This window comes from Grampus griseus (genome assembly GCF_964374135.1).
Source record: "Grampus griseus genome assembly, chromosome: 14".
Lineage (NCBI taxonomy): Eukaryota > Metazoa > Chordata > Mammalia > Artiodactyla > Delphinidae > Grampus > Grampus griseus.
Window position 1 is genome coordinate 36968697 of NC_139008.1, and position 24416 is coordinate 36993112.

Genomic DNA, 24416 nt, shown 5'->3' on the forward strand with positions numbered 1-24416 from the left:
TCCTTCATTCTGGAGGGGGGCCCATAGGGCCCAGGAGGGTATAAAGGGCCACGTGGAGGGCGCCCAGGTACAACAAGACTCCCCAGTGCCAGGACTGGACCACAAGACTCTCCAGGCCAGGTAAGACAGTGCCCCCTGCCATGGATGGGCCAACGAGATCGGGTGGGACCCATCTCTGAGAGTCAGATGGCCTGTTCTCTTCTCTCCAGGAGGCCTTCACTCGCCAGCCAGAAGCCATGCTGCTATGGCTGACCCTCACCCTTCTGTGGAGCCCCACCTGCTGGGCAGGGCGTAAGTCTGGCTGGGTCTCTCCCCTCCAGCCCATCCCCCTAGAGGCCACCCTCACCTCCCTCCATCCAGGACCTGGGGTCTGGGCCCAGCCCTTCTCACAGACTAACTCTAGTCTCAGGCGTGTCCCATTGTCTGGAGGGGGTACACCCTCTTCTGGGCAGAAATAACCAACATGTCCCTGTGTAGTTTTTTTCTTTTATCCCACCTGGTTCTTCATCTAATAGAGATGTACGGGCCCGGAGGAGGATGGCATTTCAGTACCTTTAAAGACTATGAAAATGAAATCACTGGGATTCGAGTGTTTGTAGGTGCTATCGGCATATTTAAGAGGTGAGTAGGAGCAGGACCATGGAGCCCCTTGCTGTGTCCCAACTCCTGCCCCAGTCTTGCGAACAGGGGTAGTGGGGCTTAGAGCCCCTTCTCCCAACACCCTCACTGGGTTCCTGATGACCCTAGGAGTTCAGTTGAGTCCTTGGAGTCCTGGAGCCACCAGTCATCACCTTTTTTTTGTCCCTTTTCCTCTGCTGCTTCCTCTCCTGCACACCAGCTCTACTCCCTTCTCTCTCCTCCTGCAAGTCCGGCCTCTGCTTCCTGGGTTGATCTAAAGGGAAGGGTAGATGATGCTTCTCCCTACTTTGTCCTTTCAACCCAAACTCAACCATAAATGGTCTCTCAGTTTGAGAATACCTGATGGGAAAAGCAGGAGAAAGGTCTGCCCAGTTTAGGGTCAAAGAGAAAATGAAGTGAGGGTCAGAGTGCACCACTGATTGAATACAAGAAGTATATAGAGGCAGCAAGCCCAGGGTCTTCCACTAATGATGGGGTGGGGGCGTTACTCAAGGTCTGGGGTGGATCTTTGCTCTGCATTTACTGGGTCCCAGGGACCTGGGAGAGGGAATGGGCCAGAGCTGCAGACACTAAAGGAGACAGAATGTGGGTGGGGCCAGATGAGGAGGGGAGGCTCTGGGACAGGCACCAAGGTCGGGGAAGGTCACAGATAAGAGTCACCTACTTCTCAGGCCTGCCACCTGGACTTGTTGGAGTGATTGGGGCTCCAAAACCTGGGCCCAGGGACAGCTCCCTGCTCTGAGTCATGACAGTAGCTGGCACCTCCTGAGCATCATGGTGACTGGGTACCTTGTGGAGCTCTCCTGATGGAAGGTCTCAGTGACTGCTCCCCCAATCACTCCCACTTTGCAGATGAGCACACTGAGGCCTGGAGTTGCTAGGTAGCAAGCCCAAAATCACAGAACTTGAAAGTAGCAAAGCAGGGGATTGAGATCAGGAAGCCTGTTTCAGGCACCCAAAGTCACGTGCTCAGGGACTTATGCTGCAGTGACAGGGCTGTCCTTCTTGCTGGTGACCAGGGGATAAAGGACCTGGGGGTGGTGAGTCACCTGGATCCCAGGCCTTCAAAGCTCCCCCTTCCTCCCAGTATCCAGGTGAGGTTTGGATCCCCTGGAGTGAAAAATATGGAGTCTCAGGTGCGAAGCCCCAGGAATGCCTCCTGCTGCCAGGTTAACACATTATAGGAATCTACGGCTCCTACAAGCTTTTCCTCCAGCACCTGGTCATATACACCGACTTTGAGTGCTGGAGAGGAAGCACTCTCCACACTTGGAGAGGAAGGTGGCAGGACCTTTTTTGACTCCCCAGGTAACAGTAAGGAGGTGCTCACTGGAATCTTTGAGCATTACAGGCTCCTGGGCATTTCCAGTATCGGCTTTGAGTGGGATTATCCTCTAGTAACCTTGAACTCTGTTCCACCAGATAGCACCACAACCTAAAAGAAATGAGTGCTCCTGGGTCTCCAGGGCTGGGACCTGGGTTACCCTGCTGAGCCCATCTGGCTGGTGGTGGGCTTCATGCACAAGGGAGTCTGAGTTGAGACTCTGAATCAGAATCCATCAATAAATCAAGCTTCTGAAGCAACAAGGCGTCCAGGCATGGTCCTTGAGTCTGGGCTAGAACACAGCCTTCTGAGCTTGTGGGGGATGAGGCCTCCGGGGCGGAGCTCACTGAGCAGAGCTGCAGGACGAGGCAGGAGGTGGGTCTGACACCCCAGGCCTCGGTGATTTTGCCCAGGATGCTGGGCCTGCCCATGCAGACCCCAGGCAGATCCCATAATCTATGAGGATTCCTGGCTCCGAGGATGCCCCATCCCCCACTCCCTGCTACAAGCTCATCCAGGTGGCCTGTGCTGCCCAGGCTCAATTCCAGGCTTCTCTGAGTGTGCAAAGGGCTTCAGGGAAACCATTCATTCATACATTAATTCACTCACTCAGCATACATTTGCCAAGGCCTGGTCCACAACAGGCTCCCTGGACACCAGAGAAATTAAGAGGCCAGCTATCCAGCTGGGGACACCCGATGGGGGACAGGTGCAGAAGCAGATGGAGGCAGTTGGTTACTGCATCTGAACTGATAGGGACAGGTGTAGCGCCTTGTGTAGCACATGCCCAGTGATGGGGTAGGCTTCAGGGAAGCCTTTCTGGAGGAGGCAATATCTGAGCTAAGTCCTAAAGGCTGAGTGAGAACTGGCCAGGTGGGGACAAGGGGAGGGGGGCATTGCAGACCAAGAGATCAACATGGGCAAAGGCCAGAACCAGGGATAGTCAAGCACAGCACTCCTTGAAGAGTGGTCATTTGTTATAGCTTAAAGGAAAACTAAAGCAGACCCCAGGCCTTTCACATTCTATCAAATGCATCCATCAAACTGCAACAGCCAAACACTCAGCCACGGTGTAAAGCGCCAGGCCCTGTCCCACCTCAGCTCCCTGCCCCAGCAGCCCTAGAAGGACAGGACGTCTATTGTCCCCATTTGCAAAAGGAGGAAACGGAGGCCCAGAGAGCACAGTGGCTCAGCCTGTCACACAGCACTAAGTGGCAGAGTCGGGATTCAGGTTGAGGAAGTCTGGCTGCAAAGTCTGGGCTCAGAACCGCAAAAGTTTCCTAACGGATCCTCATGTCTCTTTGTGATACTCACTGACATGTTCCTCTTCTCTAATTCTAATTTTACATGCTGGTTGAGAGTCACTTAGTGGTTCTTAACCTGGAGTCTGTGGGAAAATTCAGGAATCCTTGAACTCGGATCAGGAAAAAAGCACTGATATTTTCATTGTCTTCTACTGGAAATTTCATGTTTCCATTGGTAGAAGGGACCTGGGACCCCTCTTTAACAGCGCCTGTGCCTCTTCATATCAATTAGAGTTGTCCCAGATAGCTTGAAATTCACACTCAGCACTGCTTCCAAATTATGGGTGTTTGTGTTTTGCTTTTTCCTTTTTTTTTAAACTTTGGCCATGCCCCACTTGTAATGCAGGATGGTTCCCCGACCCCAGGGATAGAACCCTGGCCTCTGCAGTAAAAGCACCTAATCCTAACCACTAGGCCACCAGGGAACCCCCAGATTTGCCTTTTACTGAATCAATAATAAAAGCACAGGTGTTCATAGGACACTTGTAAGGCACGTTTTAACAGGTGTATCTGCAGCTGCTTTGCGGGACGTTCTTTTCTTCTTGTGTCAGGGGAAGGCAGAAGGAGGGAACCAGAAAGGGCAGCAAAACTCATAATAGAGATTTTCCAGTCTTAGGCTTGGTTAAGGGGAATCTCCAGCTCTTTGTCTGCGCTGTGCTGAGTATGGTCTTTGCTGAGGGCTTAGCAGGCTGGCAGCTCTTCTACATTTCCTCCTCCCCAGGTGGGCTCCCCACTTGTCACAAGGGGTCGAATAGGTGAAAGCCTGTCCTCCTGTGTGGTCCCTTGGGGAGATGGGTTGGATTGTGCTGAGCTCTGCATGTGCCCATTAGCTGGGGGACGTTTGCAAGAACCAGGGACAGGGAATGGGGCTGAACGCTGGCTGGGAAGAGGCCGAGGAGCCAGGGGTGCCTGGAGCTCAGCAGGGGTCTCCGTGGATCAGGGGCAATGGGGTGTGGCAATGATTGCCTGACTCGGGACTTGTCACTGGGGTCCTGCCTGGCCTTGGCCACCATCTCCCCTAGTGACCTCAGGCAAGGTGCGGAACCTCTCCGAGGCTGCTGCTTCAGATACAGTGGGAATAAAGCAGTGATGTGATGTCACCAGGATCAGGACACTAGTCTGGAGGCCTGATCCGAGTGATGCTCCCCCAGCAGTGTTATCCCGCAAGTCCTTGGATGGGGCAGTGGGATTAGACTTTTAATTTACTTAGAAGAGCACAAGCAACTCCACCTAAATGAGGGAAGGGTGGGGCCCTGTCTCCCACTTTCTCTGCAGCCGGCCTTCTGTTCCGTGCAGTTGCTTCTGTGTCTTCAACCCCTTGGGGGTCACCTAGGGCAGAACCTGCCTGATTTCTTCCTCCTCACATACCCAGGCTCTGTGCCTCTTGGGTGTTTCACAGCAAACATCAGTCCTGGAGTGGGGGGGGGTGGTTGGAGGGGGGAGTGTGCGGCCGGAAAGTCCGCCTCCCTCCCAGCATCCGGCTGAGGTTTAGGGCGCACTGGAGCCCGCGGTAAGGAGCCCCCAGCGGTAGCGGGCCGGAGTCCCTGCGGTAGACGCGCTAGAGGGTCACCCGGGCGGCCTGCATCCGGCATCTGCGCTGCGGCACCAGCAGGAGACGCCAGGCCACCATCGGGTACCGCGCGGGGCTGCGGTTCAGCGCCCGCCCTCCCGCCTCCCGGCTGACACTCCCGTCCGCCAACGGCCAGCACCTGCTCCACTGCCTTTCGGGAATCGGCTTCAAGTGGGGATTTGGCCCCGAGAAGCCGTCCGCCCAGTCGGCCCGCCGCGGTGACCAGAGAGCTGATGACCCGCGCGGGGAAGCAGGACCCAGCGAGGCCCAGTGCGGTCCTGAGCCGGTCTCGGGTCCCACCACGCCCTGCTTCCTCGCGGCCAGGTGGTCAGGACCAGAGGCCAGGTGACCCCGAGCTGGTACCAATCGGCAAGGCCAGAGTGATGCTGAATGCCCGTGTTGAAGAAAGGTTCTGCACACACGTGAGCCCGCCTGATTCTTGCCCCCAAGGGGAGTGGCTCCAGGCGCCCCCAAGCTCCCTGGGCCCGCGCACTATGCGAGCCTTATATTCTGATGACCGGAGGTTCTGAGAACAGCGTCTCAGGACGCTGTCTCCACCACGCGTGACTCCGTGGGGCCCGGGCAGGGCTTGGCCCGGAGGACACCTCAGTGTTTGCAGTGGGAATGATGAAGGAATTCCCAAGAACCGGCTCCCAAATAAGGATGAACCGTGCCCAGGAAGGTGCTTCGCAATTAGTTCCCACAACAGCCCCTGAGCTGGCGCCACGCCTGCTCCGGCCCCTCCCTCCCCTCCTCCCCCCACCCGCTCCTCTTCCGGCTCTCCTCCAAATGCTCCTCTTCTCCTACCTTCCCCAGTCTAAGGCAGTGACTGCTGTGGGGATCAGTGCTGTCACTCTTCCCATCAACACTGTCCCATTCTGACCCTCGTTGTTGCCAACCAGGAAGCACTGGGAGGCGACCCGCTCCCAGCTGCCAGCCCCAGGAAAGGTGGGCCCCAGAAAAGGAGTGGAGTCTCCTCAGTACTGGAAACATTTCCCTTTTAGCAAGCCAGGGGCAAGGAATTAATTATGCAACAGAAAGGAACTGGTTCCAGAGTGCTGCTTGTGAAAACTGCTTTCTGTTGCAATGTTTTGTGTACGTGTGTGAGTAATTCTCCTGTGACTTGATTTATTCCTGCAACAGGGGTGGATGGATGGATGGAAGGATGGACTGAAGGAGCAGTAGCATCCATCCTGCACCCATGTGGGGCCAGGCCTAACGCCAGATGGTTTCACAATTGTTCTCTCATTTAGTCCTCACAACACCTCTCAGGTGGGTGTTAACATCCTATCTTTACAGATGAGGGAACCCAGGCTGAGAGAATTGTTGTAATTTACCCAGTGGTTGTGGAATTTAAACCTACTATCGCTCTGCCCCCCCCACCCCCGCTCCCCTGTTCAGATGTCCATCCAGTGCCCATCTGGGTGCCATCTGGGGGGAGAGATGTCCTTTCCTGAGTGTCCCCACACACTTCAAAACTCACACAGCAGGCAGTCTCCTTGCAGGTTTCTTTCCGCTGCTCTGGGAACTCGGGGCCCAGAACTTACAGGGACTTTGGCAGAGCCGGCCTGGCCCCTGTGATCTCCTTCTCAGTGGTTCTACAAAAGTTAAGAAACCGGGCACATGTCAAACCTGAGCCCTGGGGTCCAGGCTGACGGAGGGACGGTTTATCCTGGGCTTGGATCCTGCTCTTCATCTGGCCTTTGGTCAGAAGTCAGCCTGTCAGCCTTCGGAACATCTGCATACATTCTAACCTCTTCCTTATCCACGTCCTGGCTGAGCCATGGAGCGTCGTTTGTTTGGGGGCTGTGAATTGTTTCTTCTCCACACACTGAACTCCCAGCCCCTAACCTGTCCCTGGACAGTGTCACTAGTCCCAGGCCCACCAGAGGCCCACCAGGGTGCAGGGACCACCGGCCAGCCATCAGGGGGCCCTTGAGAGACATTCAGCCGTGCAGCCAGGGTGGTTGGGCAGCCAGATGCTGAGAGGAGCTGCTGGAGGTGGGGCAGCTCCTCCACTCCACCCCACCCCCAAGAGGCCCCAAGAGAACCCTCTCTGTCTGTTGCACCAAGCCGGGGTTGGGGTGGAGTTTTATGAGCACAAGTGTCAGTCTTCCAGATCCTCTGCAAACACCCTCTGGAAGTGGCCAGGGAAACAGATGACAAAGGGGCTGGTGTGTGTATCACAACCAAGGTCAGGCTGCAAGGTCTCCGTGAGTTTTGCTCTTGGTTCAGGCTCCTTCCTCCTCACTCACCCTCGGCACAAGTGGGAGGTGGGGTGGGGGGAGGAGGCACCCCTGGCTGGGGGAACTGAACCGTTTCTGCTGTCTTTTGCCAGCAAATGTGGGGCGCTCTGAGGAACACACACACAGACAGATCACATACACACATGACACACACGCAGATACACCCAAACACAGACACGTACAGAATGTACACAGACACATAAACACACACACACACATGTACACATATAGATGCATAGAGACGTATACAGACACACACAGATACATACACAAATACAGACACACACGCAAACATATACACACAGAAACATAAATGTGAACATACACATGAGGCGTTTTGCTTAAGTGAAGGACCAGCTATTCCAGGAGTCACGATGCACCAGAGTCACTTTGAGCTCTGGAGCCTCAAGCACCTGGGCTGTCACCTTCAAATCCCCAGTTTGAGGTCCATTTTTTCTGTGTCACCTCCAAGCCTCCTGAATTGCAAATCCCACCAGAAGGGTGAGTCTGGACTGCATCACTCAGAGTTCACAGGGCCCCAAGCAAGAGTAAGGCCACCGGCTCAAGCAGGGGCACAGCGTGGAACCCAGAGGTGCTTGAGGGAGACTTTGCCAGTGTTCCCCATCCAGTCTGTATAGTTTGGCACATGGATGTAGACACCAGGCTGGTATGGCCCAACGCAGCCTGATTCCCAGCTTACAGTCCCAACCGGGATCCAAGCATCATAGATGGAACAGAGCAGTGGCCCCCCCAGTCACCCCAGGGACAGGGAGGGCAGGAGCCGAGCATGAGGCCTTCCGGAGCCCATGGGCCTGCGCACCCTCTGCTGAGGTCACAGGGGCTGAGCAAGGATGCTGCTCCCTGTGGATGCTGGGGTGTGGGGGTGGGGACCGAGTGGGGACACGAAGAACCTGGAGGGTGGATGGAAGCCACCGTCACCTCGCAGGAGTCTTTTTTCCCATCACAAAGAGGCACGGAACATGTCATACTGGATGAGGCCCTTCCTGGGGAGGCTGGGCTATCCTAGGTGCTCACCTGCTAGTACGTCTCCCAAACCCAGATGGGCCCAGCCACCGCCAGGAGGACCCACGCTAGGACTGGATCTCCTGCACCTCTGCCCACCCAGCTCCTCCCGCCTCCCAGAACCAGGAGGCAGGGGCTGGGGCAGTAAGTTCAAGCCCCAGGCATCTGCCTGGGAACTGAGGGCCCTACTAATCTCACAGCCTCTCAGCCTCAACTGCACTGGCTCCGCCACGGGCAGAATCCAGGACACTGGCCCAAGGCCCCCAAGTCCTATGCAGGTCCCTGTGGTGAGAGGGCTCAGGGAGTCTAACTGCACCAGGAATCTGTCCCCTGGGCCACCCCTGCCCGTGGTCGAGGGTGGACAAGGAGACTGTTCACAGACACGGAGGTCAAGTTGGGATGGGAAAGGGAGGGAGCGACCCACCTGCCTCAACACAGTAGAGCTGGGATCCGAACACCCAGGAGGCGCTGATGATCCCACATGCCAGCTTCCGGGGATGATGGCGCTGGGAGTGTCCCCACTATGTCAGCACCAGGGTCTGTGTCCCCCAGGTGGGCCTCGGCCGCCCCTGCCCTCCAGGAGACTCTGCAAGACCAGCAGGAAAGTAGCAGTGTGGGATGCCCTCCATGGAGCCCCGAGCTCTGGGCGAGCCCGCCGCCCAGCAGGGCTGAGGGGCCGCCCTCACTCGTGCTGCAACGGCAGCAACAACCACTACCACAACCCAGTGACAGTGGAGACAGCACCCACAGTGACCACAGCAAAAGCAGCAGCAGCAGCAGTAACAAAAACGACACACAACCACGTGAGTCAGGGCATCCATTTAGCTTCCTGCTCACACAGACCCTGAGTCCCACATCCAGAGCCGGGTGTAGAGATGCCCCTTCACTCTTGCTGGAGACGCCGTCCTGTTTAGTAAAGCACAGCTGTTCCAAAGCACACGATCAATCAATCAATAAAGACCTAGGAGGGAACAGACGCAGGTGCTGCCTCTGCAGCTAAGGAGCCCGTGGCCGCCCTCCACCCACCCCACTCACCCGAGGAAGCAGTAACGCCCAGGGCGCCCAGCTGAGGGGGGTGAGGGAGCCCCCACCCACGTGCCCCTTGAGGCCATCCTCAGCTCACCTGCTGCAGCCACATTCCTTCCTGGGCCCCTTGGTCTCCCACAATCTTCCCGGCATCCCTGGATAGGCCCCACCCCGGGAGAGACCGGCAGGTGGGGACGGGGCCCAGCCTCAGCCATCACATGTGTCCCCTCCTCTCAGTTTCTACTCCAGCACCTCCTACGCACACCCCACTGGCCCTGGACCCTTGGCTGGGACGTCCAGGGCTGGGCCAACCTGGAGGCAGCACATCCTTGAGGGCCCCTAGGAAAGACAGACCAGGGAGGCAGGGTCACCATTCTGGTCATAAAGTCACCCCGCTCTGTTAGACCAGGAGTGCAAGAACAGGGCGAATCCCAATTCTCCTTCTGGTCTGGGGGAGGCCACCCCAGATGGAAGGAGCTTCCGGGTCTCCTCCTTGATTCTTCCTCCTCCCACCTCCCCAGGAGGCTCGCTGGCCCCCAGGGCCAGGCCTCTGCCCCTTGGCCCTGTCCCAGCCAACCAGAAATCTCCCTGGAGGATGACAGAAGCAAAAGACCCAGGCCCCACAGGAGAGCAGAGGGGCCAGTGGCGGGGCAGGGCAGCGGTCAACAGATGCAGCAGCAGAAACAGGCAGAGGCCTGGCCAGCCGCATGACTCTCCACCTGCAGACACTGTTTGAGGGTCAGCATCCTTGGATGGCACCCGAGGGATGGTTGGTGGGTCCCTCACCGATGGCAGTCACCCGGAGCCCTGGCTGGGCAGGACCTGGCCCGCTCCTCGCTGGCAGTCCTCTCGGACTCCTGTCCTGCCCCTTCCAGGGAGACAGCTGAGAGGAGGCCGGGTACCACAGGGCCCATCTGAGGCCAGTCCCTCCTAGGATCCAGGGTCGGTGGAGCTGGTCGGGCTTCCCCAGACTGATATGTGAAAGCCACGTCATCCAGCAGGCAGCCCATCACCTCCTGTGTCCAGGAGACCTGGGGTCCCTACTCGCTGCTAAGGGATGGCCACCTGGCCTCCCTGTCCCACCCAGGGCACACGATGTCTCCCTGTGGACCGGCCACCTCCTGACTCCCTTCTTCCCAGAGGAAACTGCAGCTCACGGAGAGTAGAAATCTCTAGGTTCATGGTTAATCCACAGCAAAGCCTTCACTTTTCATTTGTGGAGTAGGACAAGGCAAGTTGAATTTAGTGAGTTTGACATTATTAGAATTTCTCTGATGATTAGGGACAGTCCCCACTGGGTCAGTTAGCAGAAATTAAAACCAAGGACCCCAAAGGCAAACCTCCTGAGTGATGTGCATCAATGGCAATATCTAAGGGTTGGAGCTCAGCAGGTGGCTGAGGCTAGATGCTCCTTTGAACATAGCCACCTGGGTGCTCTGCTCGTGGGAAGGGTGACTGGTCTCTGAGTGCAACCTGTAAGACCTGCAAACTTAGACCTCACGTGCAAACCAGGGCGGGCTGGCAGTGAGCTTGCGTATAGTGTAAGCAGGGCGAGGGGGAGGGCAGTGTGAGTCAGACTGCAGGCAGGAGGTGTGTTCATCGGCGTCCCCACTTGACCTTGACCCAAGCAGTGGAACCGAATTGAAGGAATAACACGACTTTCCAGTTCTCATAGGACTCCTCCCTACAGACCGAGTCAACCTGTAGGATTCTTGGATAATTTCTGGGCAGAATGGGGTGGCCTCAAGAAAGAATAGACTTCTGCTAAGGAGAGAACTCAGTGCTTGAGTGAATAATTAGAAAAACAAAAGAGATGTGTCCACATTGTCCACCAAACTGGTGACATAGACCATACTCATTACCATTACCATTAACTCAAGAAACATTTACTAACATTTTTTTTTTCCAGGACCGTTTTCTGGACACTGACTGTATCATGCTGGATAAGGTAAAGGTCTCACCTTTCATAAGCTCAGAATATTTCCTGGGAAAGATAACTGAGTAAATAGACAGTAATAAGAGAACATGACAAATGCAGGGACAGAGGTTTACCTTCTGGTTATGTGTGTTAGGGAGGGGATGATAAACAAGGAACAAATGAAATAAATTGTATATATTAAATAGTAATAAATGTGCTGGAAAAAGAGAAAGCAAGGAAAGGAGCAAGAGTGGAGGGAAGGAACATTGTAAACAAGATGATGACATGGTGACATCTGAGTAGAGATTTGTAGGAAGGGAGGGAGTGGCCATGCAGTCCTGCAGGGGAAGAGGAAACCCTAGGTGCAAAGGCCCTGAGGCAGGAGCATGCCTGCTGTGTTCCCAAACACAGCTGGGAAGCCAGAGAGGCTGGAGCCCCACAAACAAGGAGGAGAGAGATGAGAAGGGAGGCTGGAAAGATGACATCATTTACTCTGAGTAGGGTTTGGAATAGAATGACAGGATCTGACTTAGGTTTTAAGAGAACCACTCTGGCTGCTGTGCTGAGAACAGCCTGGTGGGAACAACAGCCGAAGCAGTGGGACCAGTTAGGAGGCCATGACAGAAATCTGGGATAAAGAGGAAAGTCGCTTGGGATGGCATGGGAAAGAAGTGGCCAGATCTGGACGTATTTTGGAGATAGGAAAGAACTCACAGGATGTGCTGATGGCTTGAACTTAGAGAATGAGAGGAAGAGAGGCGTAAGGAAGATGCCACAGTTTTGTGTTGTTGGGGTTTTTAAAATCAGTTTTATGGAGGTATAGTTTACACAGAGTAAATTTCACCATTTTTAATAAATTATAGTCCTATGAGTTTTGATAAATGCATCCAGTTATGTAACCATTACCACAATCAAGATATAAAGCCAGTTCCATCACTATTAAAAAATCCCCCTATGCCCCTTTGGGAGCAATCCTTTCCCCACCCCAGCCCCTAGCAACCACCCGTCTGCTCTCTGTCCCTATAGATTTGCCTTTTCAACAGTGTCATATAAATGGAATCATGGTGTGGAGGCTTTGGAGTTCAGCTTTCTCCCCTCGGCATCATGTGCTTAAGGTTCACCATGTTGTGGGGCTTCCCTGGTGGCGCAGTGGTTAAGAATCTGCCTGCCAGTGCAGGGGACACGGGTTCAATCCCTGGTCTGGGAAGATCCTACATGCCACGGAGCAACTAAGCCTGTGTGCCACAACTACTGAAGCCCGCTCACCTAGAGCCCGTGCATCGCAGCAACAGAAGCCACCGCGATGAGAAGCCTGCACACCGCAACGAAGAGTAGCCCCTGCTCGCCACTAGAGAAAGCCCGTGCGTAGCAACAAAGACCCAACGCAGACAAAGATAAAAGAGGGATTTCCCTGGTAGTGAAGTGGTTAAGAATCCGCCTGCCAATGCAGGCGACATGGGTTGGATCCCTGGTCCGGGAAGATCCCAAATGCCACAGAGCAACTAAGCCCTTGCGCCACAACTACTGAGACTGGCTCTAGAGCCTGAAAGCCACAACTACTGAGCCCGCATGCCACAACTACTGAAGCCTGTGCACCTAGAGTCCATGCTCTGCAACAAGAGAAGCCACCGCAATGAGAAGCCCATGCACCACAACGAAGAGTAGCCCCCGCTCACCACAAATAGAGAAAGCCCGTGCGGAGCAATGAAGACCCAACCCAGCCAAAAATAAATAAATAAATAATTTAAAAATAAATAAATAAATTTATAAATAAAGATTTAAAAAAAAAGATTCACCATGTTGTGTATAGTTTGTTCATTTTTGTTGCTAAGTAGAATTCTACTGAACGGATGGACCACAGTTTGCTTATCCATTCACCAGCTGAAGAAACATTTGGGTTGTTTCCAATTTTTACCAATTCTGAATAAAGCTGTTATAAATATCTGCATACAGATTTTGTAAGAATATGTTCTCTTCTCTCTTGGATCAATCTTAGGAGTAGGATTGCTGCATGGATGTTCAACATTACACGAAACAGTCAGCATGTTTTCCACAGGGGCAGTACCAGTTTGCACTCCCACCAGCAACATGTGAGCGTTCCAGGAGCTCTGCATCCTTGCCAACACTTGGTGTTGTCAGTACTCCAAGGTTCCCAAACTGAGCAGTTGGAAGGAAGGACAGCTGCTTTGTGCTGAGATGGAAATTCTGCCAGTGGAGCAAGTTTGAGAGGGAATACTGAGATTCATTTGGGGTCACCTTAAGGATGAGATGTCTATATGATATTTACAAGGGGATGTTGATTAGTTGAGTGGACATGCAGGGAGAGAACTCTGGAGTCACCTCTATGGATAGTGTGTAGAGCTATGACAACAGATGCTATCACCCATGGATACAAGTAGGTGAAGGAGGAGAGAAGTCCCAGATATGATGTTGGGGCATCAATCACACAGAGGTTGGGGAAATGAGGAAGAACCAGCAAAATAGACTATGTTCTGTGAAAGTGATTATTCCCCCCTCAGTAAGAATTGAGACAACTGTGTCCCTGAAAACTGGTATTTGTCCTGGTTTGCCTGTGTGTGATTGTTTAGTAGCTGCCAACAGGAAATCAGACCCACAGGCCCATTGGGTCAAGGCCAAGTGGTGAGGCAGATGAACACAGCCCCCACAGTCTGACACACACCACCTTCCTGCATGCCCTGGTTACGCTCTTACTCACTAGCTGCCTGCCAGTCTGCCTGGTGTCATCATGTGAGGTCTAAGGTTGTAGACCTTGAAGGTCATACTCACAGGCCCAGTCATCTTTCCCATGAGCGACTTTGTGATACTATGAGCACAACGACCTGGGCACAGGTAGCAAAGTTTGGCTTGGAGCTGGGAAATCCATTGTCTCCACCTTCACGTAGAATTCCACACTCCCCAGCCAGTCTGGGGAGCTTGGGGAGCTTGCGCCCTTGGTGAGGAGACTGGTGAACTCATTAGGGCACCATCAATGGGGTCATGGTGAGACTCCTTCAGATGCCTCCCCGGGCAGTAGCACTGACTGGGAGACTTCAAGCAGGAAAGGGAGAGAAAGAAAATACTTGCTCTTGAGTAAGCATGATATGAAAACATGAAACTAACTGGGACACCCTCCGAAGGTCCAAAGCTCTTGTGGATAGGTATGAGCTCAAAGCCTTCATAATTTGGATAATTTAAGTGTGATTTGATTGCACTGACAAAATCTGACATACTGTTTCCATGATAACAGTGTTTATTGTAAAAAAAAAAAAAGCAAAAAAGTTTTCTGTCAATCTAAAACTATTCTGGGGGCTTCCCTGGTGGCTCAGTGGTTAAGAATCCGCCTGCCAATGCAGCAGACACGGCTTCGAGCCCTGGTCCAGGAAGATCCCACATGCCGCGGAGCAACTAAGCCTTTGTGCCACAACTACTGAGCCTGCGCTCTAGAGCCTGAGAGCCACAAGTACTGAGCCCACGTGCCACAATTACTGAAGCTCACACACCTAGAACCCGTGCTCTGCAACAAGAGAAGCCACCACGATGAGAAGCCCATGCACCACAACGAAGAGTAGCCCCCACTCGCTGCAACTAGAGAAAGCCCACGTGCAGCAACAAAGACCCAATGCAGCCAAAAATAAATAAAATTAATTAATTAAAAAACGATTGTTCAGAATAGTTTTAGATTGACAGAGGGTCTGAAGCAGGTATATCAGTTACAAAGGCATTTAGCTGCAGTAAAAGAAGATCAGACCAACAGTGGCTTGAAAGCACACAAGAAGGATGGAGGTGGCTGTCTAGGATGGAGGCAACTTCTCAACCATGTCCTCACACCCGCAGCTTCTGAATCTTTGTTCACTGTCAATTTAGGTGTTATTCAACTCGTAGCCTCATGTTGATAAGATGGCTGCTAAGGATTAGGCATTACATCTGTATCCAAGACTAGAAGAAGGCAGACGGTGGGAAAGGATAATGCCAACTGAACATGTTCCTGTTATCAGGAACAAAACAAAGTCTTCCCAAGAAACTACCCATCAGACATCTGTTTCCACTGGGACCTTGTGGGAGACTGTGGAAAGGAACATTTAGTTTTTCCAGTCTCTGAGGTGGAAGAAGGAAGGGAGGGGTGTTGGAATGGGGTTATTGGCTTAGCCAGCCAAAGGAGTCGGCCACCGAGGGACCTCATGGGGTTAGATGCGATTTACACACTTGTTCTGGATGCAGAGTAGAGACGAATTGGCAGGTCCCTGGTGTGGAAGTGAAAGTCTTCTAAAGAATTAAAGATCTGAGGAAGGAGCATGTGGAAGAGCAGTAGCCAGACCTCGCAGCCTATGACCAAGGCACTTCCATAGTAAGGACATGGGTCACTGTGGCCAGATGGCGGCACCCCTGCCCTGGGGGAGGTAAGGAGGACTCTCCCTGGGGCTGCTCCATGTGGGGAGTTAAAGGTGAGTGGAGGCACCTGCTGGGAGCCCAGGTTGGCGTGCCAGCCCCTCCCACTGGCACTTCCCCTTAGCCCGACAGGCCAAAGGAGCTCCATGTGCGGCCCCCAGAGGCAGGAGGTGTCGGTGGAGCCGAAGCAGTGATGGCCCCCACCCCCGCCCATTTGGGGCTTGCTCCTGGCCTGGTTCCAACCAAGGGGCAAACAAGCTCTCTGCGATGCTGGTGTGGACCCCACCAGGGCTGGACTGACCACATTTCCACCTCCTGGGACCCCCACCCAACTGGGGAGGGAGTCACTGGAAATCTTGTCACACTTTGGAGCCGGGGCGGGCTCCCCACCCCATGGCCCAGCCCGTCTGTCAGGCTTCTTGGGGCTCTGGGAAGGTGCCTCCGGCTCTGGGGTTCCCTGGAGGGTGATGGCCAGCTCAGAGAAAACCCACCCTCACCTGAGGGTCCCACATTTACGGGGTGACTTCTCAGCCCCAGTAGATGTTTCCTTTGTTTTCTTTAATTTTATTTATTTATTTATTTATTTATTTTTTTGGCTGTGCTGGGTCTTTGTTGCTGCATGTGGGCTTTCTCTAGTTGTGGAGAGCGGGGGCTATTCTTTGTTGCGGTGCGTGGGCTTCTCATAGTGATGGCTTCTCTTGTTGCAGAGCATGGGCTCTAAGTGCACAGGCTTCAGTAGTTGTGGCATGTGGGCTCAGTATTTGTGGCTCACGGGCTCTAGAGCACAGGCTCAGTAGTTGTGGCGCACGGGCTTAGCTGCTCCACGGCATGTGGGATCTTCCTGGACCAGGGCGCGAACCTGTGTCTGCTGCATTAGCAGGCGGATTCTTAACCACTGCGCCACCAGGGAAGTCCCCCCAGCAGATGTTTCTAGGTGTGGCCTTCTCAGGGGCTTCTGTCAGGATGCCATTGGAAGCAGAGGTAGAGGGCGGTGAGAGTCAGGGTGTGGGGGACACTGAGCCACAGAGGCCAGTGGCCAGAGACAGAGACAGAGAAGGAGTGAGGGGACAGGGACAGGACGTGGGGGAGAGAGGAACAGAGGAAGAGCCTGGAGGGCAGATGGGGAAATGGAGGCAGCAAGAAGGGCAGCGAATGAGGCACTAGTGGAGGGGTATGGGGGGGAGGGGAGACTGAGTCCAGAGAGGAGGGTAAGTGGACAAGGGAAGCAGAGTGACAGGTAAAGCGGGACCAGGTCACAAAGGGGAGGGGCCTCACCTGAGCCACCTGCTCACCCCCCAGCTGGTTCCCAGGCCAGCGGGAGGCCAGGTTAGCGTTTGTTTGTTAATAAGACCAACCCCACAGCACTTATTAACATGGGGGTAATCAAAACAATATGAACAGAAGTTTTAGGACAGTGCTCGCAGTAAAGGATACCAACCAACCAAACCACACCTGTGCTGCCTTCTCAAGCTCACTGCACTGATTTTACATTTACGTTTCTAGTTGGAGACCCTGAGGCAGCCACTCAGCTCTGTCCTCTGCACAGCTGGACCTACTTGTCTTCCTGACTGTTAGAAAAAATCTCTCTCGCACATACTCATCAAACCAACCACACAGCCCTGCCTGCACATTCGCTTGTTTCTGGGAAGCCCAGGTGGCGCTGATGGGGTACAGTATCCTGGGCCTTGGGAGGAGGGGCAGGGCTGGTCCAGGAGGCCAGAGGCCTGGCTGCAGAATGGTGGGCATTGGGAAAGGGGAGCATTAGCTCGGTCCCAGGCAGACCCTATGGTGGCCTAGGACCCAGCTCTCAGCCCCACCCCGTGGGGGCAGGTGAGGTGACTCAAGCCCCCACAGAGACCTGCTGTCTCATTGTTTTGCTCCTTCATTCCGGGGGGAGGATTCACAGAATCAGCAGTGAGTCACTGGCTGAGTCAGCTCCTGGGGAGTCCTGGCTGCCTCAGCCCAAATCTGAGACACCCGGCTCTAAGATGAGGGAGGATGGGGGACACCCCACTCGTGTGTGTGTGTGTGGGGGGGGGGGGGTGTTCTCCTAGCCAGCCCTGTTTCGGAAATTCAACAGGCAGGTTGGGGACCTGCCTGGCCCTGCAGCCCCCAACACCCACCTTTCAGGTGGGAGAGCTGGGCCTCCCAGGTTGCTGGGCCTCCTGTCTCCTCTCCATTTGGTCTCCCTGGTGGCAAGGGGTTACAAAAGGACAGTGCAAAGGTCAGAAGTCAGGATGTTGAATCCTAGGTGGGCAGGACACCTGGGTCCCTGGCCAGACCACCATCCAAAGTCCTACCTGCCAACTCCCGTTTTAACCCTGACTGGACCCTTCTTCCCAATGTTCCCATACCCGAGGGAAAAAATAGGAACTAGGGTAAAAATAATTTATTGAAATTGGAGGAATAAATAAGATGTGTGGGAGGAGTTACAAATAACTGTAAAAATCATTAACATGTATGTACACAAAGGCGCTCCGGGCCTCGGGGGTGGGGCCTGAGCCCAGGGGCGGGGCGGGGCCTCCCCGCGGAGGAGATCCGGCGCCGGCACTCGGGCGCTCCCAGAGGTAGACCGCTTATTTACAACGGAGGAAACAGCACGTGGTCTCCCCAGATCCCTAAACCCCGCGGCCCCGGGCGGCCCTGCGAGCTCGCCGCGCCCCCAGAGCCCGTCCCCGGCGTCCTGTGGGCCCGCTACCCTGCGAGTGCCCGCGGAGCTGCACCCCTTGCACGATCTTCTGTACCCAGGAGCGGTGGGCGGCTAGGCTGATGTAGACGCCAGGCCGGTTGCGCTCCGCACAGCCCTCGCCCCAGCTGATGACGCCCGCCAGCAGCCAGGTGCGCTCGACCTGGCACATCAGGGGGCCTCCGGAGTCGCCCTGCGGAGAGGAGGGAAGGTTAGGGACCCGCGTGGGGCAAGCGGTGAGCAGAGCCCAGGACCCGCGCCGCAGTAGGTGGCAGTTCCCTTCGCGGGGGACCATTTCTCCGACCTGGGGGCCGCGGCACCCTAACCAACGCCACCAGGACCGGGAGGGCGGGGAAGGACACACTTCCCAGGCTCACTTCCGGTAAGAAGCACTTTGTGCTAGACCTTCTCCCTCACAGCCCTGGAGGCAGGGAGGATTGTGACTTGCTTCACAGTTGAGGAAACCGAGGCTCAGAAAGAAGAAAACTGACCCAGCCCGGGTGTGGACCATTGCACCGTCCCACCGTGCTCCGCCACAGTGGTGGAGCTGGAGCTGGCTCTGGGGGCCAGGACCGTGGCACCCCTTCAGGAGGATGCCAGCTCCCTGAGAATGGGGTCAGGCACACCGGAGGTGCTCAGAATGTTTGATGTATGAACGGCTGAGCCAGGCTGGGGCCGGGTTCTGTAGGCATCTATCTAGGGGGACTACCAGGTCACAGCTGATTCTGGGAGGAGGCGCAGGAGCAGAGGGGTGATGGAGCTCAGTGGGGCAGTGCTGGGAAGGAGGTGGTGTGCTCACCAGACAGGCGTCCCGCTCCCCCTCCAGGTAGCCGGCGCATAGCATGTCCTCCGTAATGGCGCCCTGCCCGGCTCCCCGCCAGTACAGGCGGCTGCAGACTGCTGAGTCGATGATGGGAACCTTTAGCTTCTGGAGGGTCCGAGGGTCGGGCAGGGGCACTGGGAGCAGGGAGGAGAGAGTCAGGCTTGGGAGACTCTCCTGGTGGCCTCCTCAATTCCCTCCTCAATTCCCTCAGCAGCGTTTCTCAAAGGTTAAGTGGATCAACTCTGTCAGGCTCTCCCACAATGCCTGCAGAAAGCCCAAATTCCAGGACTCCACTCTGGATCTACTGAATCCCAAATTAACGTGCAGCCTGAAACTCTGAATCTTTAACGAGATCTCTGATGCCAATGAGATGGTTCAAACCAATGGTCCAGGCTTGTCCCATCTCAGGCACTACTTTATCCAGCACTGGTACTGCTACAGGCTAATGGCCACTCAGTGTTGAATCTTATTGGGACTTGAGGGACCCCTGCCATCCCCTAGGGGGATTGATCCTAGGGTTGGTCTGTAGACCTTCCCCAGTTCATAAATCCACCTTTCACAGGAGCCCCTAAGAATGACCGTGGGGAGACTGACTGAAACTTCAGAGTCAGTGGGGTCCCCAGACGCCCAAACTGGTGTCATTTCTCTTAATTCTTCTGGAATCTGGTTAAAGTTCCATATATATATGTCACTGCTTCTCTGCCTCTTACTTCATCTAATCTAATTTGTGTTTCTAGATGAGGTTTTCCAAACCTCCAGACTTGGTTTGCCAATTATATTTTACCATTTATGGAGACTGCATTTTCTCCTGGGAATTTTGCCTGCAATTGTGTCATGATGCCACCAGGGGGCGTTTATTCCAGATTTGGAATCTTAGAGCTGTTTTCATATTCACCTGGTTCAGCTTGGTCCCATAGACACCTCCTCTCAGCTGTTCCTATATCACTTAATATCTTGGTTGATCTGGCATCTTTGCCTCAGAACACAGCAAAAGGTACCTTTTAACTAGAAATGATCTAGAACTATCCACCTAGGCTTCTGTGTCATCACATCTCTGGGTCACAACCTGTCTTTTCTTCTATCTGTGTTGTGCTCTGCCTCTGGCCTCTATCCTTTGCTGCCCGTGGCACCTGTATCTCCCAGTATCCACCGCCCTCTGTCCCCACCCACCCCCATACCCCTGGTGAGAAAGAAGCCACACCTCCATCGTGGATGCTCCCCCAGCCAGCAACCCAGCAGTTGGTGTCCGGAAGGAGATGGACGGAGGAATCAGGCAGGCAGATGGGCAGGATGCGTTCAGAGAACTGGATGGCGTGCTCCAGGTGCACCAAGGCGATGTCAGCACGGGCGCCTTTCTTCCAGGAGTACGCAGGGTGGAGCTTCACCCAGGCAATACCCACCTCCTGGGACCTCGGGCCGGGGTTCCCCAGCTGCCAGGCCCCCAGCAGCACAGAGAACAGGGCTGGTTTGTTCGGATGGCTAGAAGGGAGAGGGAGGGGGTGGCATCAGCCAGGAACCACTGGGTGTTCAGGAAGCGTCTGGGAAGGGTTTCTGGTGTAATGGCATATGAAGGCTCCTGGTGAGCAAAAGAGGCTTCTGGGGAGAAGCAGGGACTCTCCTGAGGGACCCAAGACTGGACTGAGGCCTGGAAGCCGGGGCCGTGTGGGCAGCCCGGGGTCTGGGGAATCGAGTGGAAGGGACCAGCTGAGCGTACGTACCCCTTGAAGCAGTGGGCGGCCGTGACCACCCAGCGGTTGGTGAGCAGGGAGCCTGCACAGTGGTGGGTGCCATTCTTCTGGATGCTCACAAGCCAGGGCCACTCAGCATCGGTGCTGTCCTCACCACCCACGATTCGGTTCAGGCGTTGGGGCTTTCCACAGGCTGGGGGACCTGGCGGAGGAGGGGCCGGTGTGTCAGACCCTCAGGCACAATCCTCATCCCTTCCAGCCCCCCTTCCCTGCCTTCAGCACTTAGGCCTGTGCTCCAGTCTCCTCCCACCCTGGCTCCGTTCTTTGCTGCCTCTTCCCCGGCCCTTCCACCCTCTGCCCTCCACTCTGGCTCAGCACTTGGTCCTCTAGCCCTTTTACATTCTCGGGTCGCTCACCCCCTCCTGGGCCTCTCTCCTCCGCATCCCGACTCGCTGGGCCGCATCCTCACTTTCTGGGCCTCTTTTCCTGCCTGCCCTTCCTCTCCAGCTCAAACACCCTCTTGCCCCACTGCCCGCTTCTGACCTGTCCCCCACAGACAGACACACAGACACTACCCTGCCCTTCAGGCTTCCTCCCTCCCCGCTTCCCTGAGGGCAGCTCTGACTTACCAGCTGTCTTGGCAGCAGCTAGGGTGGCTGAGGGCAAGAGAAAGAAAGGGTCAGGTCGGTGGAGGGGAGCCCTGGTACCCAGCAATCCTTCCCGGTGGCTCAGTCCCTGGGGCCCTCCAGACCTTCCCAGGCGGGGCATTTCCTGGAGCCTGGGCAGGACAGACCGAAACCTCAGGCCCTCGGTGTGAGCTGCAGCCTTGGCCTCCCTGCGACTTCCTGTCCAGCCTGTGCCCGGGCTCCATCCAGCCTACCTGGGGGTGAGGGGTCAGCCCCTGGGGTGTCTCACTGAGGTGAGAGGGAGAACCCCCCTCCCAGGCCTTAGGTCTGGATGCCGCTGCCCCGGCAGTGGACCATGCAGACCCAAGAGACAGGAACGGGACATGAAGAGGGTAAATAACAAGCAGAGCTGAGCACACTGAGCACTGACTGCACTAAGCCCTGTCCTGGGCCCTGTAGTGCAGTGTTCTATGTACTCCTCACAGCTGTGGAGGAACCTGAGGCTCAGAGCAGGCAAATGACAGAGAGGGAGAGGGAGAGAGGGAGGTGGGGGAACAAAGCAACAGATGAGAGGGAGAGGAGGGATTCAGGCAGGACCAAGAGGGAGGACGGCTGGGTGGACAATGGGGAAGGGGTGGAGGGGGCAGCAGGCCCTCAGGACTCACCTGGAGCAGCCAGAAGCAGCAGGGAGGTTACAATGCTGAGGTAGTACCTCCCCAGGGCAGGGAGAGTCTCGGGAACCACCATGGCCACTGCCGACAGGAGAGCTTGGATTCCCTGCAGGCCACCCCGGGTTTTATCCTGTGAGGCAGAATGCTGTTGGACCAGTCTCCCGAGTGAGTGGCTCAGTCCCGCCACCCCGGGCTGTCAGTCACAGGGAGGGGGTGGGGCTTTGGGGAGGAAATAAGCCGTTAAAGTCAGGGGTGGGGCTGGCGGTGGGGTTGGAGGGCTCTAGCTGGGACCCCTACCTCGGGCCTGGATCCGCGGACTCAGGTCTCAGGATCTGGGCTCTGGAGGGGCAGGAGAGGGAACTTGGGCCCTCAGGTCTAGGCTGGGCCTTGACCTTGACTGGAGGGGCAGGGCAGAGAAAGGCCCTTAAGCTTGAAGGGGGGGTGGTCCGGGTGGGGAAGGAAGGCACGCAGACTCTGGGGCCTGGGTCCGCGGTGGCGGGAGCCGTTGGGGAGGCCCTGGGGCCTTGGGTGGGTGACAGCGGGCAAGGGACTGCCCAGAGGCTCCGTAACGGCTCCTGTGACTCAGCGGAAGACCTGACCCAGCCCTGGGCTCGGGGATCCCGTTAACCCACTTGCCAGAAGGCGTGAATCAGACCCCCGGTGGCCACCTGTCCCGGGGACACCTTCCTGTGGGCCCTGTCACTCAGCAGCCTAAGGATTCATCTCTCACCTGGACTTCCAGGAACCCCAGGTGGGGCAGCCAGTTGCCCAGGTGGCTGTGACTGATGCGGCTGCCTGGGGAGGGCTGGGATGCTGAGTCCCCACACCCCACCCCAGCCCCTGTGCTCCCAGGACCACCCCCCTGGACCCCTCCTTGGGGTCAAACGGCTGCTGGGTGATGCTTGAGCGGGGAGCCCAGGTGGGGGTGTGGGAAGCAAAATGCTCCCCCAAGGAATCTGCCCGCGTGATCCTGTAACCCTCACCCTGCAGTCAGGTCTTCCGTGACTCAGTACCCCACACTCCAGACACCCGTGCCCCGAGCAGGAGGAGTCAGGCTTCTTCTGAGAGAGACTGTGTATCTTTGTCCTTCAGTCATTTGATCAACAAAACTTGCGATGGCCCTCGATATGCCTGGGGAGGGGCATGGACATAACAGCAGTTACGGTGTGCGTAGTGAGCCAGGCACCACCCCATTCAGTCTGCAAAGTCCCTTATTATTATTCGCATTCTGCAGATGAGCAAACTGAGGCCACTTAGGGAGGTGAGTGACTTACACAAGGTCCCGCAGCTGGTGAGGGGAGGAGCCCAGATGTGAACCCCAATTCTAGAGAAGGGCCAACTGGACTCTTGGAGCCCTGAGGGAGCCCAGCAGCAGACGGATGGTGACCCGCCCCCTGGGGTCAAAAGTGCTGGGTGGGTGGGAGCCCAGGGGAGGCACCTGATGCCGGCGGGGGGCGGGGGCCGCCAGTGAGGGCTGCCCAGAAAGGAGGACCTTGAAAGGGAGGCTGAAGGAAATGATGGAGTTAACCCTACAGAGGCTGGGGATGGGGACCAGTTGGGGGGGAAGCCCGAGGTCACGGAGAGGGAGTGAGGGCCCGGTGGGTGGCTCGGGGCATTGGGAGGGGCTGCCACCACAGCCCGTGTCCTTTGTGGGCAGACCGCCTACCACAGCTTCTCCTAAGCCCCACAGCTTAGCCAACACACGTTCTGCCCCCAGAGCCTGCCCAGGGGTGGACTCCCCTCCTGCTGTCCACCTCCTCAGGCTGTTAGGGGTTCCAAGAGTCTGTGAGACTCACCTGGAGATCATCGATACCAAAAAGGATCATTGATGTGTTTTACTGGCCCCTGCTTGGGTTGGAGGGGCAGGAGGCAACTCAGGATTAAACCGCAGGCCAGAGGTGCCCTCCTGCTGCGTGGAGGCCCCTGCCCCACTCCACCCAAAGACAAGGCAAGGGTGGGGCGCAGGAGCGTGAACAGCTCCTAGCTGACGCATTCACCTCTGTCCCAGGACTGGGGGTGGGGAGACTGCTGGGAAACAGAGTGGCTAAGGTGAGGGGCACCTCCAGTGGGGCCCCAGCAGCAGTCGAGCAGAAATGCCAGCAGGGTGGGGGAAGGGGGCTCCCCGCCACTGCCCTCCCCCACCTACTGTCTGTCCTGGATCCACCTCTGTGCCCTGTGGCTGGCCTTGCCCCTCATGCTCTTCCAACCCACTCCCTTCCTGAATCTAAGGCGGTTGGCCTCCCCAGCTCACCCTACAAGCACTTATTGGGCACCGGCTGTATGCCAGGTCCTGTGCTGGGCACTGGGACACGATAATGAATAAGACACATGTCCTATCCTTAGACAGCACACATCTCCCCAGGGGTGGGAGGCAGTGAGCAAGTAATGACCGCAAGGGGTCATGGGGGGATGGGCACAGAGGCCTGGGACTGGGGTAGGAGTGTCAGGGAAGGAGGGGGCTGTAGGCGTGGACCCTGGAGGGCCAT

General features: G+C 55.9%; 1 protein-coding gene across 1 annotated transcript; it reads right to left on the bottom strand.

Moving 5' to 3' along the window:
* Positions 1 to 18054: 18054 nt before the first annotated feature.
* On the bottom strand, positions 18055 to 23043 carry LOC309832828 (brain-specific serine protease 4-like; the record flags this gene model as incomplete). Its single annotated transcript, XM_082670820.1, has 7 exons — positions 22914 to 23043; positions 21925 to 22060; positions 21263 to 21289; positions 20664 to 20835; positions 20147 to 20424; positions 18922 to 19079; positions 18055 to 18315 (listed from the first exon to the last, which is right to left on the bottom strand). Exons 2-7 carry the CDS (start codon positions 22004 to 22006, stop codon positions 18055 to 18057), a joined length of 978 nt encoding a protein of 325 aa, XP_082526946.1. The 5' UTR covers positions 22007 to 22060; positions 22914 to 23043.
* Positions 23044 to 24416: the final 1373 nt, after the last annotated feature.